The sequence below is a fragment of the Hemiscyllium ocellatum genome, chromosome 28 (genome assembly GCF_020745735.1).
Source record: "Hemiscyllium ocellatum isolate sHemOce1 chromosome 28, sHemOce1.pat.X.cur, whole genome shotgun sequence".
NCBI classification, from domain to species: domain Eukaryota; kingdom Metazoa; phylum Chordata; class Chondrichthyes; order Orectolobiformes; family Hemiscylliidae; genus Hemiscyllium; species Hemiscyllium ocellatum.
In genome coordinates this window covers 24,790,304-24,810,195 of record NC_083428.1, presented here as the reverse complement: position 1 = coordinate 24,810,195, position 19,892 = coordinate 24,790,304, and the positions used below count along the sequence as shown (strand labels likewise).

Genomic DNA, 19,892 nt, shown 5'->3' with positions numbered 1-19,892 from the left:
TTCTTTTTCTTACAGAACCAGAGCAGACTGGCAGCCCAAGGCCTGCTATTGGCTCTGAAGCTGATGATAGCAAGACAGGAACAATTGGTGAGTATTGAGTTTGGTAACATTTGTGCATGGTTGTAAGGGTGTTTGTGATGCAATGGTAGTCCCTTCCTCTGGACCAGGAGGCCTGGATTCAAATTTATGCTATGCCAGAGGTGTGTAAGAACTCTAATTAGAAAATATCTACATTTATGATTATAGTACTTCCTTTATTCTCTGAGTTATTGATGTATAGTGGTATTTCACAGCTTGCAGTGTTATTGATGTATTTAGTGATTCTTCCCACTCTATATTGCTGATGTTTATACTTCCTTCCCACTCAATGTATCTATACATTCAATAGAATGTCCTTCTCTTTCACTGTTTAATTGTTCCATTTGTGCTCACCAGTCAGTTCTGCTGAACTCAGATTTTGTTGTTTTGTTCTCAACCAGTGTACCATTCAGGCAAATTTCAAACTTCATTCATCTAGATATAAAATGGAGAAGAAGCAATATTGCAAGTGTGTAGGATAATTTTTGCATTCTTCTGTGCTGTCTGCCATCAGAATGCCAGCTAAATTATCACTGTGATGAAATAGTAGATAAGAAATTGGTCTTCACCACTATTCTAATCAACTCTATAAACTTTTAAATGAAATTTCCATTGTTTATTTTCCCACTCACTGTGGATATTCAGCAATGAGTGCACAATATTATTTTCACAGTTTCAGTCACATGGAGGTCTTACCTTCAGTTAAAACTAGTGCACCAAAACAGCTCCAGCAGCACATTGGACTCTAACAATGTATAAAAGTCTGAAGGAAAGGTAAACATAATTGCCTGTTAAAGAAGTCAGTAGCTAAAGGAAATGTCTTGGCACTTTTATTTATGAAGCCTAAAACAACGAGATTGCTGCTACCTGCTATTTTTGAAAAAAAACAGAAGCCCTTTTCCAGTCTGGGTTAACACAAATCTGTACTGAGAGCTATCTGAACCCATTACAACAGTTTGTAGTTAAGGGCTCTAAGGATCTATAATTCTGCAATTATAGCTATTACCCCCATCATGAAGGAATATTTTTCCCATCAGCTTCTCCTGATTTTTCTTCTCTAGATTTGCACAGTGAATATACATATAATTATTATAGGTGTTGTATTTCTGCTCGATAGTAATATTTAATGTTGAAATTCCAAATAATGTCAGGTGACAGCAATCTTCTTGTTTCCATTTATATGCAGCTATCAAATATCTGAGCATTTCACACCTGAAACAAATGACCTGCTGTGAAAATCACTGGTGTTATGTATCACCTCTAATCTCACCCATCAGCTGGTTTTGCAACATTGGAGTTCAGTTTATAGGTAAATGGTCAGAGGTGTGAAATGTGTAAGGATAAACAAATTAGAGAACAAGGGAATTAGAACACTGGTGTCAGTTGACACCGTTTCATTTCAAAACACTAGGTACAAAAGCAAAATACTGTGGATGCGAGCAGTTGGGAAAAAGACAGTAAATGCTGGAAATATTCTCCACAGCAGGCACCTCTGCAGAGAGAGGCATACAAAATTAAAGTTTGAAGTCATTGATCATTCATTTAAAAGTTATTAGTTATATACTAGTTAATCTTTAAATGCTACTTAAGCATCTATCAGTCCCACAGGATGATAGATTAGCTGGGGTTTGCCATTATACAGCAATTGCCATGTAGAGATATTCCCTTAACTATGCTGTACTTTCACCCATTCACAGCTGGGTCAAGAGGGCAGGAGAAATCTCTTTCTCAAGCTCAATTTAACAGGCTGAAAGTTGATAATCCACAACAGCTTTTACAGCACACTGTTTTTGCTCTGATTTATTAGCATTGCCATTGTATTAATACTGCTAAGTCCAACATTTATCCCAGTAACTGAACTGAAGGCTGACCAATAAAAATTGGGCATGCTGTGACGTTGTCAGGAGAAGAACTCTGGATTTTGGAGCATTAATCAAGGCTAATGGATGCCAATCTCCCAGAATATAAACTAAAACGATGAATATAAAAGATACTTGGGGAATAACTGGAATATGTGAACTTGAATCTGCTGAAAATTAATATAGATAATGTTAGAGAATCTTTAATATTTTTATGCTTAAAGATTCTTTCATTTTCTTAGAGGGTAGTATTTATTTTGAGGATTGAAGCAGATTCATAATATAATTTTTGTGAGAGTCTGCCAGATAAGTCCATCAAGGTTAGAGACAAAACAAAACTACAGATGCTGGAATCCAAAATTGACAGGCAGGGGGCTAGAAGAACACAGCAGGCCAGGCGGCATCTGGAGGAGGAGAAGTTGACGTTACATGTGTAACACTTCTTCAGGACTGGGGTTGGGTTTAGGGGGAACTGGAGGTCAATAGGATGGTGGGGGCAGGGTGGTGAAGTGGGGTTAGGTGAAGACAGGTAGAGGGTACAACCTGGTTGGTCAGTGGGACGTTCATCATGTGATCAAAGAGCTGGAGGGTTGAGGAGGTCACGGTGTTGTGGCAGTTAAAAGGGTTTCACTGAGTGCACGTCTGAGGGAGGCAAAGCACAAACAACACAGGAATAAACCTATGCTAGGTGTAGCCTTTGCTGGAGTGGAATTTTTGAATATTTTGACAGAGTAAACGGCGCAATGTAACTGTGCACTCTCTCTCTCTCTTTCCTCCATCATGTTAAATAATGGATGCATGTGAATGGACATAAGCTGTCTATTTTCCTACATTAGAATCCTCTTTTGGGAACTGATGGAGGGACAGCACAGGTATAAACAATCCGATTAGGTGCACCAGACTGCCCTTCAGTAATTAAAAGGCAAAACTTCGAATTTAGTCCAGGGTGAAGCCTGGACTTCGGAGAGCTGACCACCTTTTAAAGAAATGAAGGCATTTCCCTTTGTAAGGAGGCTTTCGAGAGATTTGTCCAGCTTGCTTCAGGGTGGTTGGTGTGGAGGTAAGGCCTCAGGTGTGGTAAGTTATGCAACAACACTTAGTCAAGAGTTTTTCAGGTGAACTTGCTGGCCTTTTTCAGGAGTGCTCCAGCCTGCTAAAAACATTGACGTTCTGAGACCCGAGTGTGTAAACCTCTTGTGGGTTTGAAGGTGGAGATTAATTTTTATGGCCTAGATCTTTCATTTTGACTGTCACATTGATGTTGGTGGTAAAGTTTCAGTAGCAGTCTCACACAACTTTTTGTTTTGAATTATTCACTTACTGGTGAAGAACCTTTCCACTTGCGATCATTGAATTATTTAGTTTTGCATAAATGTTAACTATCATCATTTGAAAGTTAATGATGTCAAGAGATAATGTGTGAAGGATTTCATTCAGCTCGTATCCCATCAATTTCGTAGAATACATCCAGTGTTGTACTTGATCAAGAATTACTTGGGTCCTAAAGTAAGCATGAAACATTAGTCTGTTTTAGTTTTTTAATCCCTGTGACCTGATTGTTAAAACGCATCAAGATTAGCTGAGACAAAAATAGAAATTGCTGCATAAGTTCAGAAGATCTGGCAGCATCAGTTCTGAGGCAGGTTCACTTGACCTGAAATGTTAACTCTGAATTCTCTTCACAGGAGCTGCTGAGCTTTTCCAGCCATTTCTATTTTTGTCTCTGATTTACAGAATCCACAGTTCTTTTAGGGATTATCTGACCTGTTCACAGCTTGGTGCTTTCCTGTAACACATTTCCAATCATGCATCTTAGCAGTTAGATCACAGTTAAGATGTTAAAACAATAATAGATTGATCGAATCACTTAAATGAATGTCATTGACAATCCGCTATGCTAGTAGATTGCCAGTCATACTTGTTCTATGCGATTTCTCTGAATTTGCTCTAATATTACAATTTGCTGTGCACAACACTAAATATTTGTCAAAGAAAGTACAGATGTCAGAGATTTGAACCAAAAATAGAAAATGTTGGAAATATGCCACAAGTCCGTCAAATTGTACAGGGCAGCAGCCAAGTTAACGTTTCAGATGCTGACCTTTTGCCGGAAGTCAAAAACGTGGGGCCTGGATATCCCACAAGGGTGCTTGCCAGCTTAGAACTTCCTGCTCATTCAGATTAATAGACAGACATAAAGCCATACCAGGGCCGCATAGAGTGAAAAGTCATGGTTAGAAGATCAAGTAAAGGACACAGCCAAAATTTAATAACAGCTCATGAGATACATTATACCACACTGGAAGAAGAGACTGCTGAAATCTTAGCCTGATGTCTAAAAGTAGGACTTATTGACATTGCACAACCAGATGAAAAATAGGAACATGGTAATTTCCAGGACCATTACTAACTTTCTAACTGGTTTCAATTAGTTACCATGAACTCTGTAGCATTCATTCAAAGAACTGTGTCACGTTAATTTAGCTTGAATTACCAGTGTTATTTTTCTTTCATTTTCAAAGTAGCCACCACCCACACGGCAATACATATTTTATACTTGATATATAAGCTGACCCTTGAGTTTGAAAAGAGTTTTGTAGGATTCAGAGGTTGACTTTTACACTATGATCTACAGTAACGAGATAGTTCTTTCAAAAGCCAAGCACATGCTGACTGATTGGCCACCTCCTGTGCTGGTTCTAATTCTGTCCCTCAAGAGGGCACCTGACATTATATGACATGTAAGCTGTTCTGGAGAAATCCTATCGTAATTCAGTCTAAAGTAAGAAACATTTACTAATCTCCCTTTCCTCTGAAGCCACTGTGTTCCTTTACTTAAAATTGAAAAGGATTAAATAGAATGATATTTTTTGGTCACATTTATTGTCAAGGAAGTGCATAGCATATTAGTGATCCATGAATGAAGATGTGTTTAACAGTGCCACAGAAAACTGTTATTTTGACCTAATACTTCAGAGCTTTGCTCCAATGCAATTATGTGCAGAAACAAAAGCAGAGGTTGCTGGAAAACCTCAAAATCACACAACACCAAGTTAGATTAGAGTCCCTACAGTGTGGAAATAGGCCCTTCAGCCCAGCAAGTCCACACCGACTCTCCGAAGAGTGACCCACCTTGACTCATTTCCCTACATTTACCCCTGACTAATGCACCTAACATTATGAGCAATTTAGCATGGCCATTCACCTAACCTGCACACCTCTTGGATTGTGGGAGGAAACCGACACAGAGACAGGCAGAATGTGCAAACTCCACACACAGTCACCCGAGACTGGAATCGAACCTGGCTCCCTGGCACTGTGAGGCAGCAGTGCTAACTATTGGATCCCTAGTTCAACAGCAAGTCTCACTTGCTATAGCTAGCTAACAAAGGAGCAGTGCTCAGAAAGCTTGCACTTCTAAATAAATCTTTTGGACTATAACTTGGTGTTGACTGATTTTAACTTTATTCACCCCGGTCCAACACTGGCATCTCCATATCATGGAAAACCTCAGCAGGTCTCGCAGCATCCGTGAAGAGAAATCCAAGTCAATGTTTCAGGTCTGGTGACCCTTCCTCAGAACCTCAAATTAACTTGGATTTCTCTGCACAGATGCTGCCAGAGCTGCTGAGCTTTTTCTAAGCAACTTCTGTTTTTGTTTCTGATTTTACAGCAGCTGCAGTTTTTTCGGTTTTTACAATTACATGCAGTTAAAGTCGTTACTGAAGCTTTGTCAAAAATTCACTAGTTATGGTTTACAAAGTCTAAGCAGCAAAATTACACTCAGGCTAGTTGTTTTCTAGCATTTTATTATAGTTTCAACTGATTATTTAAGATTGTCACGCAGCGGTGAACCACAGGGAGATACCCTCTGTGTTCTTTTCTGACAAAGCCATACCGCATTTATAAAGAATGAGTTTATAATTTCAATAACAGTAGCACAGAGGAAATTCCCATTTCTTGCTATCTGTTCGTCTCACTTGCTATGCGTACTGTTTGAAGACAGGCGATCAGTTCTAAATTAAAAGCATTTAATTAAGATGTGCATGTCACCTGTGAAACAAAATAGCTGTGACTGGCCTTGCCGTTTTCATGTTGATTATTACTGTTTTAAAATCAGTGTAACGTTTTATCCTGTAAGTCAGAGCCAGCAGAACTAAGTTAAAACTTCAGCCAGAGACACAAAATCGTATTTAATCCTCGATCTTTTTATTTGTTGGGCACCTTGTTTTGGACATATGTTAATGAAAGTTTGAAGCTTTTGCTATCTGCCTGCCTTGCTTAATATTTAAAATACTACAATACCAATTTCAGTGTTGAAAATAGTCTCAGTAATCAAACCAATATCCAACAAGAACGTCCACTTCCTGGTCATGTATAAAAATATAATTTTAGTTGTTTAGCATGGCATTGTATAACAAAACTCCATTTATTCTGCTGCATGTTTGAAACTGAGGCTTCAGAAGACCTTTTAATTGAGTCAGTTATTTCTTTTGTTGACTCCAATTTTTTTTTGCGGTCTCCTTGAATCAAACAGATAATTTAATGTTGTTTTGTGTTTGTTCCTTGAACTCACACCCATTATAATTGGACTAAAGTTGCTTGAAGTAATTTCCAGTTGAATGTTTCCAGCAGAGAGAGGAAGCTAGGGAGCTATGTGGGATGGGTAAGGAATAAAACCAACCAGGATCTGCTAATGTGGAAGGGCGAAACAGATGAAGATGATATTCATGCAGAAAACAATTTAGCAAGAGGAACATGACTAGAGGATGTAACTGAAGCAATCCTACTAAAGCCAAGGACTGCTGAAAGAATCATTATAACGCATATCCTCTCTTTGGTGCATCTAAGATTGTGTGTCTCTGTATAGGCAAACCTAGAAGACAAATTGTAAAAGCTATAGGTATGGTATGTTTAGTATTGTTTGTGGAACTGCAGTGAATGTCTAGCAGATTCATTACTTCCTGTTGACTGAAAAACCCAGTCTGTACCGTGGTCACTGATACTAATACTGTCATAGACAGGTGAATCTGCAGTCAGCAGATTGGTAAGGATGAGGAATATTTTCTTCCCTCTTGTTGGTTCCCTCATCATCTGCAGCAGATCCAATCGACCAACTATGACCTGTAGAACCCAACTGGCTCTGTTGAGCCACTTATGTGATAGGAATTGAAATCCTCAATCAGAGTACATTTTGTGCCCTTGCCATCCTCAGTGCTTCTTCCAAGTGTTGTTCAACATGGAGTGCTCATTCATCAGCTGGCAGAGGATGTTACATGGTAATCAGCAGGTTTCCTGCCCATGTTTAACGTGAAACCATCCACAGTCAATTTTGAGGACTCCCAAGGCAACTTCCTCCTGACTATTTACCACTGTGCCACTTTCTCTGTTGGGTCTCTCCTGGTGGGACAGGACAGATAAAGGGCTGGTGATGGTAGTGTCTGGGACATTATCAGTATGGTATGATTCCGTGACTATGACTATGTCAGGCTGTTGCTTGACTAGCCTGAGCACCCTCTCTCTCTAGATGTTAAATGATGGAAAAGGCTCAAAGGACAATGTGACCTAGCCTTTTCCTATTTGTTATGTTCTGAAGACTGCCATGGAATTTAAGGTCAAAATCTTGTGTTCAGGCTTTTCTGTTCTCACGAATCATCAGATCGCTGCAGAGCTCATTGCTGTGTACCATTTACTGTGTACCTACCCGAAAATTACACAGGGCTTTTGGGGAACGACCAATTGAGCAACACAAGCACCTGTCTGATCTGTGGAAAATACAAGGTCATTCTTCAATATCTGGTTCTAATTTGCACTTTTCAACGTAAATGAACTCGACATATTGCAGTAAACTGGAATTTAAAAAGTCAATCTGAACACATAACTCACCAAAGTAGTGCCTGTGTTTTTGTTTTAGAGCATCCATGGTTATAAATCAAAATTCAGTTATTTTCCTTTAGCATCTTTGCTCCAGTGAAATCCCATGACTTTTATAAGTTCATGATTAGTCATTTGATATTACTTACAATCCAGTATTCAGCCATAAGTTAAGCAATTACTACAATAAAGTCAAACATGTAAATTACGTTAAACGTAGCAGTAACATTAGCCTCTAGGTACTCATTACCAGCCAAGTGGAGCAAACTGGAATGATAGGTCTCTTAAGGCTGATCGTGGTCATCATGCCTGGAAGCATTGGTAAAATCTGTATTAAATTTGGGGTTTTGATTGTAGATATATGCTACGATATTGTTAATATCTTGACTAAAGATTCCTGCAAAACATCTAGCGCAGTTAGTGAGTTTTAAGAAGGAGCTTCATCCAGAGGCTCACTGATGATGTTACCTAGTATGGTGATGAAACATCTGAAAACAAACCTTCTAGCTCAGCGGCCAAACCGACATCTATTTTAGCACACTTTCCAATTGAATGTCCAAGTTTCCTGTCATTGCCTCACTCGGTCACTGATAGTTAGACAGTAGTCTTGCAGTTACGCTGAACTGATACTGGCGCCATTTGTCTTCAAGGGGAATATTTCTGAAATTGTTCCTTGTGATACCTGAAGCAATTATTAGTTTTTTTTGTCTTCCTCTTAATTTCAAGTCTATTTGCATCTTTTGTGAATCCTCCTGTTTTCTGACACTTGTGCCTTAGCTACAAGGCAGGCAGAACTTTAGACTTGAACATGTCTGCCTTGAGGTGGTAACACACTGGGGGTGGCCTTAACAAAGTGAGTGTTAGCCTTCTGCGCCTCAAAGAAATGATACCCTTGCCTTTGCCCTGTCAATCTTAGTGGCTGGCATCTGAGTACTACCTCAGTCGCGATTGCTGCTGGGAATGTGGCAAGTCTTGAGCCAAAGAAAGACATATGCTGGTTCAAAGTTATGTCCAAGGTTTTTGGAGATTGAAAACTCTGTAGGGTGAACAATTCTGGAAGCCCAGGGATGGAGACAGGTCACAAAGTAGGATAATATTAGGGGACGGCTTCATGGGCACAGAGTGCCACCAAAGGGAGATAATCACCCCTCCTCTTTCTCCACCCCCCCATTTTTTTAATCCTGCTTAAAGTAGTGTGCTGGTCTCCTTGGCTTCACCTGTCTGCATTAGTGCAGCAGAGATTGGAACATGCCCCTAACAACTGGTTATTCAAAAGGCTGCTGCCTTTTCTGCCCATGTACTACGGTGGATAACTCAGTACAAGCTACTCCTGCTTAACCCCACTTAAAATACACTACTTGTGGAGCAGCGAGACTGCCCACCCCCTCACCCCAAACATACAGGCAAACATCAACACTTTTAGATTTATCTTTAACCCCTTTGATCACCCTTTATAGATTTGTTTCAGTGGAATCTTATCCTATCTCCACATTTTTTTTTATTCACTTACGGGATGTGGACATCATTATTAAGGCCATCTATAATTACTCTTGAATGATGTGGCTTGATGGGCCATTTCAGAGAGATATGTTAAGAATCCATTATACTGCTGTAGATCTGGAGTCACACAAAGACCAAACCAGGTAAGGATGGCAGATTTCTGAAGGACATCACTGAGCCAGATAGATTTTTTTTTACCACAATCGATGGGAGCTTTATGACCCCATAATTCAGGCCACAGTTATATTCCTTACTTTACATGAATTGAATTAAATTCCACCTGCTACTGTGTTTGGGTTTGAACCCTGCACCAGAGCGTTCGCCTGGCATTAGTCTAAAGAAGCAAGCAAACAGAGGAACGGAGCTATGAACCTATGAAACTGAATAAAAGACTGCATTATACAATATTTCAAGCTGTATATAATACTCAAGATAGCTTAAATATTATGCACGCAGTTATGTTGCTAACAAATTATTCCTTCGGGTAGATCACTGACTTCAAGTGTCCTAGTGAATTTTTCAACAGTACTAAAGTTCTATGCCACAAATTTGAATGTGATTAAATGAGGCAGCATTTCCATTCAAATTTCTTTACTCTGCTGAACAATTATCTAATCTCCACAGAATTTCACATTGAGTTCAAACTGTTGGTGACTTTCTAGTTATTCTAATATTACAGCTGTTACAATTAAAATTCCCCAGAATACTCCACTTTTGATGTGGTTAGCTGTTCGCGAAAATAAGACATTGGAAAGCTTTGCAAAGCACAATTATAGTAACTGTTTTGCAGTTACATGATAACACAATAATCTGTGCTGCTGAGACAGCAGGCAGAGATGCACTGTACAAGGCAGCCAGACAGAAATCTGTGGGAGGGGAAAGGTCACAGAGAAGAGGATGTACCTGTGTTTAAACTGAACCCTCAGTATCTGACTGATGACGGGAAGATGAAGGACAGGAAGTAGCTATTCCTTTCTTGTGGGCAGAACTGTTGGTGTGAAACTCGGTGTGGGTGATACAGTGTGTTATCTGCTGTAACCCATGTTGCTTCTGGATGCCAAAATACCACCACAAACCAGACTTGCATTACAGTTAGCATGATAACATATTTCTTTCAGGGCTGACATAATTTTAAGTTGACCTTGTTTCAACTTTATTTTGAGTTACAACTAAGCCGTTTTGAAAGCTTTCCCTGTAGATGAGTTACTTAGCTTCAGGATCCTCAACTCTTGTGTGCCACATACGAGATGTATGTACCCCCACCTGTATTTAGACTACCATCATTATTTTTGAGCACTAGTCATCATTTGTCATCCAACATTCTTTTATGTAAGGGACAAATTTGCTAGTTTTTGCTTTGCAAGGCAATGTACTATTTTCCAGCAGCGCTGACAGCAATGCATGTTGCAATTTGTGGGTTGAGCAACTGTAATTCATTGTCACAGTTAGCATGTTTGCAATTTTTTTATCAGACTTTCTATCTGTAGACCTTACAGAATCTTCTGTCTTAAAATTTTAGTCTTGTTGAAAAATTCACTAGTACGCTCTAAATTAGTGATCTACCTGAAGGAATAATTTATTAGCAACATAACTGTGTGCATAATATTTACGATTTGTAGATGCCAGTGTTGGACTGGGGTGTACAAAGTTAAAAATCACACAACAGCAGGTTATAGTCCAATAGGTTTAATTGGAAGCACACTAGCTTTCGGAGCGATGCTCCTTCATCAGGTGATTGTGGAGGGCTCGATCAGAACACAGAATTTATAGCAAAAATTTGCAGTGTGATGTAACTGAAATTATACATTGAAAAATTGATTGTCAGTTAAGCCTTTCATCTGTTAGAATACAGTGATAGTTTCATTTCTTTTATTTGTAGATCACAAAACCTTGTTTTTAAAAAAGTTGCATTCTCAGGTTAGCTGTAAACAATGGTGATAGCTAGACAATATGTTGAAGGTATTGGCCCCCTGTGTTCTCCGTCTATGGCATGATGTTTAGATTGATTCTAATCTAAAAAGTGAGATAACGGAGTTTTACATGAATTCATGCAGTTTTTGAACAAGGTACAATGTAACCCTGCAAGTACAAATTCACCCCACAAAATATATGTGTGCATGTGGGTCTTTGTCTGTGTGTGTCCGTCTGTCTGGGTTGGGAGTTATGAGTGTGAGAAAGTGTGTGCAGTGAGTGCAGAGTGTCTTAAGTCTGTGAGGAGGCATGGTACATTGGGGAAACCGATCAAAAGCTACGACAACGGATGAATGGGCACCTTTTTCAAAAAAAAAGGTTTTGTGATTTACACATGAAAGAAGTGAAACTATCACTGTGTTCTAACAGATGAAAGGCTTAACAGACAATCCATTTTTCAATGTATAATTTCAGTTACATCACACTGTAAATTCTTGCTATAAATTCTGTTAGGATTGAGCCCTCCATTATTACCTGATGAAGGGATGTTGCTCCGAAAGCTAGTGTGCTTCCAATTAAACCTGTTAGACTATAACCTGGTGTTGTGATTTTTAACGTAATATTTACGATATCTTGAATGATATACGTCATGATTTGGAGATGTCGGTGTTGGACTGGGGTGTACAAAGTTAAAAAAAATCACACAACACCAGGTTATAGTCCAATAGGTTTAATTGGAAGCACACTAGCTTTCGGAGCGATGCTCCTTCATCAGGTGATTGTGGAGGGCTCGATCGTAACACAGAATTTATAGCAAAAATTTGCAGTGTGATGTAACTGAAATTATACATTGAAAAATTGATTGTCAGTTAAGCCTTTCTTCTGTTAGAATACGGTGATAGTTTCACTTCTTTCATGTGTAGATCACAAAACCTTGTTTTTAAAAAAGTTGCATTCTCGGGTTAGCTGTTAACAATGGTGATAGCTAGACAATATGTTGAAGGTGTTGGCCCCCTGTGTTCTCTGTCCATGGCATGATGTTTAGATTGATTGATTCTAATCTAAAAAGTGAGATAACAGAGTTTTACATAAATTCATGCAGTTTTTGAGCTCAGAGTTCTACATGAATGCATGTAGTTTTTGAGCAAAGTGCTATGTAAGTCTGCAAGTACAAAGTCACTACACAAAATATATGTGTGCATGTGGGTCTTTGGTGGAGTTGTGGATAGTGAGGAGGGCTTTTGTCAGCTGCAAAGGGACTTAGATATGATGCAGAGCTGGGCTGAGGAGTGGCAGATGGAATTCAACCCTGTCAAGTGTGAGGTTATCCAATTTGGAAGGACAAATAAGAATGCGGAATACAGGGTTAACAGTAGGGTTCTTAGTAAGGTGGAGGAGCAGAGGGATCTTGGTGTCTATGTTCATAGCTCTTTGAAAGTTGCCACTCAGGTGGATACAGCTTGTAAGAAGGCCTATGATGTATTAGTGTTCATTAGCAGAGGGATTGAATTCAAGAGTCATGAGGTGATATTGCAGCTGCACAGGACCTTGGTAAGGCCACATTTGGAGTACTGTGTGCAGTTCTGGTCGCCTCACTTTAGGAAAGATGTGGAAGCTTTGGAGAGGGTGCAGAGGAGATTTACCAGGATGTTGCCTGGAATGGAGAATAGGTCGTACGAGGAAAGGTTGAGAGTGCTAGGCCTTTTCTCGTTGGAACGGTGAAGGATGAGGGGTGACTTGATAGAGGATTATAAGATTTGTGGGCGGCACGGTGGCACAGTGGTTAGCACTGCTGCCTCACAGCGCCTGTAGACCCGGGTTCAATTCCCGACTCAGGCGACTGACTGTGTGGAGTTTGCACGTTCTCCCCGTGTCTGCGTGGGTTTCCTCCGGGTGCTCCGGTTTCCTCCCACAGTCCAAAGATGTGCGGGTCAGGTGAATTGGCCAAGCTAAATTGCCCGTAGTGTTAGGTAAGGGGTATGGGTGGGTTGCGCTTCGGCGGGTCGGTGTGGACTTGTTGGGCCGAAGGGCCTGTTTCCACACTGTAAGTCTAATCTAATCTAATCAATGATCAGGGGAATAGATAGAGTAGAACGTCAGAGACGTTTTCTCCGGGTACAACAGAGTGCTACAAGGGGACATAAATTTAAGGTGAAGAGTGGAAGGTATAGGGGGGATGTCAGGGGTAGGTTCTTTACCCAGACAGTGATGGGGGCATGGAATGTGCTGCCTGTGGGAGTGGCAGAGTCAGAATCATTGGTGACCTTTAAGCGGCAATTGTATAGGTACGTGGATAGGTGCTTAAGCTAGGACAAATGTTCGGCACAACGTGGGCCAAAGGGCCTGTTCTGTGCTGTATTGTTCTATGTTCTATGTCTGTCTGTCTGTCTGGGGTGGGGGTTGTGAGTGTGAGAATGTGTGTGTGTGTGTGTGTGTGTGTGTGTGTCGCAATGGTGATCACCTGTAATGTGACATGAACCCAAGGTACATTGGGGAAACCGAGCAAAGGCTACGACAACGGATGAATGGGCACCACACAACAATCAGCAGACAGGAGAGTTCCCTCCCAGTTGGGGAACACTTCAGTGGTCCAGGACATTCAGCCTCAGACCTTCGGGTGATCATCCTCCAAGGTGGACTTCGGGACAGGCAGCAGAGGAAAGTGGCCGAGCAGAGGCTGATAGCTAAGTTCGGTACCCATAGGGAGGGCCTCAACCGGGACCTTGGGTTCATGTCACATTACAGTGATCACCATTGCACTACACACACACGCGCACGCGCACACACACACACACACACACACACACACACACACACACACACACACACTCACATACACACGGACCCAGGTAAACACAGACACCTACACACACCCTTATAGACACACACACTCCCACACTCTCACATGCACCCCCTCACAACAGACTTAAGACACTCTGCACCCAACACACATACACACATATATACACACACACACAACCTCCACCCTAGACAGACAGACAAAGACCCACATGCACACTTATATTTTGTGGTGAATTTGGACTTGCAGAGTTACATAGCACATTGCTCAAAAACTGCATACATTCATGTAGAACTCTGAGCTCAAAAACTGCATGAATTTATATAAAACTCTGTTATCTCACTTTTTAGATTAGAATCAATCTAAACATCAGTCATAGACAGAACACAGGGGGCTAACACCTTCAACATACTGTCTAGCTATCACCATTGTTAACAGCTAACCTGAGAATGCAACCTTGAAAAAAGGGGTTTGTGATTTACACATGAAAGAAGTAAAACTATCACCGTATTCTAACAGATGAAAGGCTTAACAGACAATCAATTTTTCAATGTATAATTTCAGTGACATCACACTGCAAATTTTTGCTATAAATTCTGTTATGATCGAGCCCTCCACAATCACCTGATGAAGGAGCATCGCTCCGAAAGCTAGTGTGCTTCCAATTAAACCTGTTGGACAATAACCTGGTATTGTGATTTTTAACTTCGAATGATATATTCTGCTTCAAGAAGTATAGTATAATGCAATATATTTTTCAAATTCATAGGTTCACAGCTCCATTCCTTTGATTAGAAAATTCCACATGGGAGAGGGAGAGCAAGGGAGTGTACTACTTGAGAACCATTTGCTCTGTTAGTCGCTTTCTGAATACTTCATTTAGGTGGTGGCGTTTGGTTTCCCTGGTCACCCCCTTTCCACATCATGATCTTTATTGACAATGCAATCACACATTCACCATTAAAAGCAGCTCCTTTAGGAAGATAGATGCCAATCCCGGAAGCATCTGAATGTCTGTGTGAAATTAAGAGGTTCTGCTATAGTGTTAATAATCTCCCTATTAACATGTCACTGAAAATATCAAAAGTTCCAATGCACGTTGCATCAATATGTAGAGATACATCCCCCCCCCCATCAGATAATTTGGCTCAGGCTAAACTACATGCAAATTTATTGCAAGAAATATAATTACAACAATTCAAAAAGTAAATCCTGCATTTATTAACTTGTTAAAGTTAAGAACTTGTTAAATAATTTACATTGTTGCATTTTTTTTTACTTTGAAGTTATGTCACATTTTGATATCATGGACACTGCTGAATTAAGTAAATTAATGTAATGCAGCTTTATAAGTCTTTCGTTTGGCCACACTTCTATGTTGCATTCAGTTCTGGTCACCACATTTACAGGAAGGATGTGGAGGCTGTGGAGTGGGTGCAACAGAGGTTTACCAGGATGCTGCCTGGATTCAAGGGTATGAGCTATAAGGAGAGGCTAGAAAAACTCAGCTTGTTTTCTCTGGAGTGGCGAAGGCTAAGGGGAGACTTCATGGAAGTCTATAATGTTCGGAGATACATAGCGAGGGTTGACAATCAGAATCTTTTTCCAAAGTTGAAATGTCTAAAACTAGGGGGTATGCATTTAAGGTGAGAAGAGAAAAGTTCAAAGGTGATAGGAGGGGCAAGATGTTTTACGTGGAGATTGGTAGGAGTCTACCAGGGGTGGTGGAGCCAGATACAATAGGGGCGTTTAAAAGACTTTCAGGTAAGCACATGAATGTGCAAGGAATGGAGGGATATGGACCAAGGTTAGGCAGAAGGGATTCATTTAATTTGGTGTCATGTTCAGCACAACATCATGAGATGAAAGGCCCGTTCCTGTGCTGTGCTGTGCTGTTCTATGTTCTATGTCTAGGACAGCTGTCTAGAAATTCCCCGCTGCTCCTTTGATGTGGAGGACAGTTTCTGCTTTTTGAAATAAGTGGGTTCATGGCTAGAAGCCCCAACACGGTCTCAAGAGACATTTATTATGAAATGAAGCATTTCAATATCTTCTTTTGTAAGGAAACTCTCTTAGAAGGCTGTGAAATCACTGACACTGAGTTCCATTTCCTCTCTCAGTGGCAAATTTGCATGCGTAGTCTATTCTTGACATGATTAGGTTTAATCTAGAGGCAATAACAGTCAAACATGGCTCACTGGTTACATTCTCAGCTCAATGTTGCCAGCTTTTGTTCCAAATCAGAAAGTTGCGTGTTCCGCTCCAGAGAACTGACCACCTAATCTAACCTGAAATGCTGAACTGAGATTCCATCTGCCTTCTCAGGTGGATGATGAAGATGTCATTGTTTTATTCAGAAACCACCCATTTATCTTGATCTAAATTTATGTCTTAGTCAACACCTAGAATTAAGTTATAACTTGTTGTGGAGCTTGCTGTTTCTTTGCAATACAACTGTGATGATACTTCAGAGCTATTTAACTGACTGTAAAGTACATGGAATCTAATAAGGACATGAAAAACACTACGCACATGTAAAAAAGAAACATGTGGTGGTGCATTGGGCTGTCATCTCTGTCACTATTTTATTTTTCAAAAAGTATACTTTATTCATGAAATTTGTAAAACTATATTACAAAACGTTTCAACTTTATTATCACAGAATTTGCAATAAAATTCAATTATATCCATACTACATGCTCCATTTCAAATTGAAAATTACGAGAAGTGCAATAAAGTTATTTTTTCCTCTACGCCTTGTTCCATTCTGAGTTGTCTCAGTACAATTTCAATACTCTTTACCTTCACAACATAGGTTCTATGTAAAGCACATAGCTTGAAGTGTTTTGTAGATTACATCCTCCCTTCACTGTACTAAGTCCTTACCCATAAACCCCATTGAACCTCTGCAGCAGCTGCCCCGAGCTTCATTTTGCCACTCAACATGTATTCCTGGATCTTGGAATGTGCCAGTTTGCAACACTCAGTTGAGGACAAATCTTTTAGATTAGATTACTTACAGTGTGGAAACAGGCCCTTCGGCCCAACAAGTCCACACCGACCCGCCGAAGCGCAATCCACCCATACCCCTACATTTACCCCTTACCTAACACTACGGGCAATTTAGCATGGCCAATTCACCTGACCCGCACATCTTTGGACTGTAGGAGGAAACCGGAGCACCCAGAGGAAACCCACACTGGAAGACCAGCCACATTCAGACAGAGTACAGACTGTCTTTTCCCAGATTAATGGTCTATCAGGCACAACTGATGTTTATCTTGGTATGCACCTCTAGGAACCGTCAGTGGAGCACAGACTCCAGCATCACAAAGTTGCTCAGGAAGAACCTTGGCAAAAAGTGAAGGCACCATTATTTGTAACTATTTGCTAACTCCAGAAAGCATGTGTGTTATGTCCTGAAACAAAAGCAAAATATTTCCGTTCAGTATTGGTAATAGAACTCTATTTTAAAGTCATTAAACATTAGCCTCGCTTCTGTTTTGTTAAACAGACTATAACACACAAATATTATACAATGTAATTCAGGGTCGAACCGTACTTATCACAGTATCCCCACTCAGTAGTGTGCTAAAATGGTAGACGGGAAAAGATCACTTGTACGTCGAGCTTACCCCATTAATCTATGCCATCATTATTCATTATACCTCATTCAACCAATAGCAGTCACCTAACCTGACAGAAGCAAAGTGTAAAATGAAAATGAGCTGAAAATGTGTTGCTGGTTAAAGCACAGCAGGTCAGGCAGCATCCAAGGAACAGGAAATTCGGCGCTTCGGGCCAGAGCCCTTCATCAGTAAAATGAAAATGGTCAATTTATGGAGAACATTTTTCGAAAATGTCTGTCCAGTTTCTTTACACAATAAAAGTGTTTCAACATACCATATTGGCTATGTTTTTACATTACTTCATGTTCCACCTATCTTTTGTATGTTATAATCTCCACCCTAGCCAGGAAGTGATGCTACTGTCTCCTGAGGTACAAATGTTTTGTTGCACAAGACAGCAACTTGTTCAGACCACTCTGCTATGATCAAAAAATTTATAAGTGAGGCACGTATATCTCCCATTTGATGGTATAGCATATCAAATTGATCAAGAACAGCATTCGTACCAGTCCAGGAACAGATTTAGTGCCTGCCATATTGCCTAGGCAATGGCTTGTGAACAGTATGACATGAGGAATTCCATTAAAATGGAAAGTGGTACAGCATGCTAGAGAGATGAAAAATCACGAGCTGCTGATCTGGGATCCCAGCTTTTATCTTGTTTTGTAATATGAATGTTCTTTGGCTGATTCTCTTCCATGACCTAGCCCTAACAAAATGGGTAGCAAGACCTCTTTGCCATTTCTTAACTGTGATGCTGCCCGTCCCAGCTGCCCTTTCACTACATGCCATATGTAAATACTGCTTAGGAGACAGACCTCAGCAGGCTGTCCAATTTCCAGGAAGCATCCAAAAGGCCGGTGGTTGTCCCTGAAGTATTAGGAAATTCGACGTTTCGGGCATAAGCCCTTCATCAGGAATGAGGAGAGTGTGCCAAGCAGGCTAAGATTGGCACACTCTCCTCATTCCTGATGAAGGGCTTATGTCCGAAATGTCGAATTTCCTATTCCTTGGATGCTGCCTAACCTGCTGTGCTTTAACCAGCAACACATTTTCAGCTGTGATCTCCAGCATCTGCAGACCTCATTTTTTACCTGAAGTATTACACCTGTAGTTACAAGCCCACTACAATGCTTGATGTAGAAAAAGATTAGTTGTGGTCTCCTTTCCCTTTGTACTTCTAACAGTGAAGTATCTGGAGTTATACAATGTAATTTGATGTTAAAACCTTTAGGTTGTCAATCCAGTGTCATAATCACTGCACTGTCATATCCATTGAGTGTTGTGGTCATACTGTTGTTGTTAGTACCATTTCTATTACAGTCAGCAGTGTGGCAGGATTCCCATGTACTCACTAATTTGATCTAATTAATTCAATCCAGCACCAGAAATGACCATTGACTGTATTATCCATATTCTTAACATGCTTACATTAAACTTACTTCGCAATTAAAGGTATTGATCCATTTACGTCCACTGTGTATTGACATAGAAATAAAACTGGATCGACTATGCAACTCCACACTTTCATTGTGTGGTACATTAAATGGTCAGAAACTGGGATTTACTGAATTCTGAACCTGGTTACAGAAAGCAATAATATATTCTGCAATGCTGGAGCTTGTTACAGTTGTGACATTATAAATGTCTCTGCCCATAATGAAGCACCACGTGGGGACATCAGGACATCATCTGCAGACAATGTGATTATATTTTACACACACAAGAACGTCTAACAGCTTTGCTTGTCAGAACTAATCAATGCGTCATGTTTGCCACCAATGCTGAGGAGCAGCTAACATATGGCCTTGGCTTTGACTGCCTCATTGGTTTTCACTGCACAGGCTGTGATTAATAGCCGTATGGGATCTAGTAGAGAAAGACGCCCTTTGCAGGGTTCAATTAATGACCAGCTATTATGTAATCACTGGCTTAAAATGACAGAATGGTTACAGCACTGAGGGCGAATCATTTGGCCCATTGAATCTGCACTGGCTCTCCAAGGGCAGGTAATTCCATACCATAACCTGTAATCAGAACTTGCTGTTTACTTTCTCATCTTAAAGCACTTGCACAATATCATTTTGAAAAGCAAAATCGAGTCAACCTCCACCACCATCTCAGGCAGTCCATTTCTAATCTTAATCATTCACCTAAAAATAATTCCCTTATGCTGTCTTTTGCAGTCACCTTAAATGGTGCCCTCTGGTTCTTGATCCCTCTGCCAAAGGAAACAGTTTC

The 19,892-nt window shown here is 40.3% G+C and overlaps 1 protein-coding gene across 4 annotated transcripts in view; it reads left to right on the top strand.

Moving 5' to 3' along the window:
• nfic (nuclear factor I/C) overlaps window positions 1–19,892 on the top strand; it is a 475,870-nt gene that overhangs the window by 265,792 nt on the left and 190,186 nt on the right. For all 4 annotated transcript variants that reach the window (XM_060845893.1, XM_060845894.1, XM_060845896.1 and 1 more), the window contains exon 3: window positions 16–87. In XM_060845893.1, the coding sequence (XP_060701876.1) occupies window positions 16–87 (72 nt within the window). The remainder of the gene's footprint in view (window positions 1–15; window positions 88–19,892) is intronic.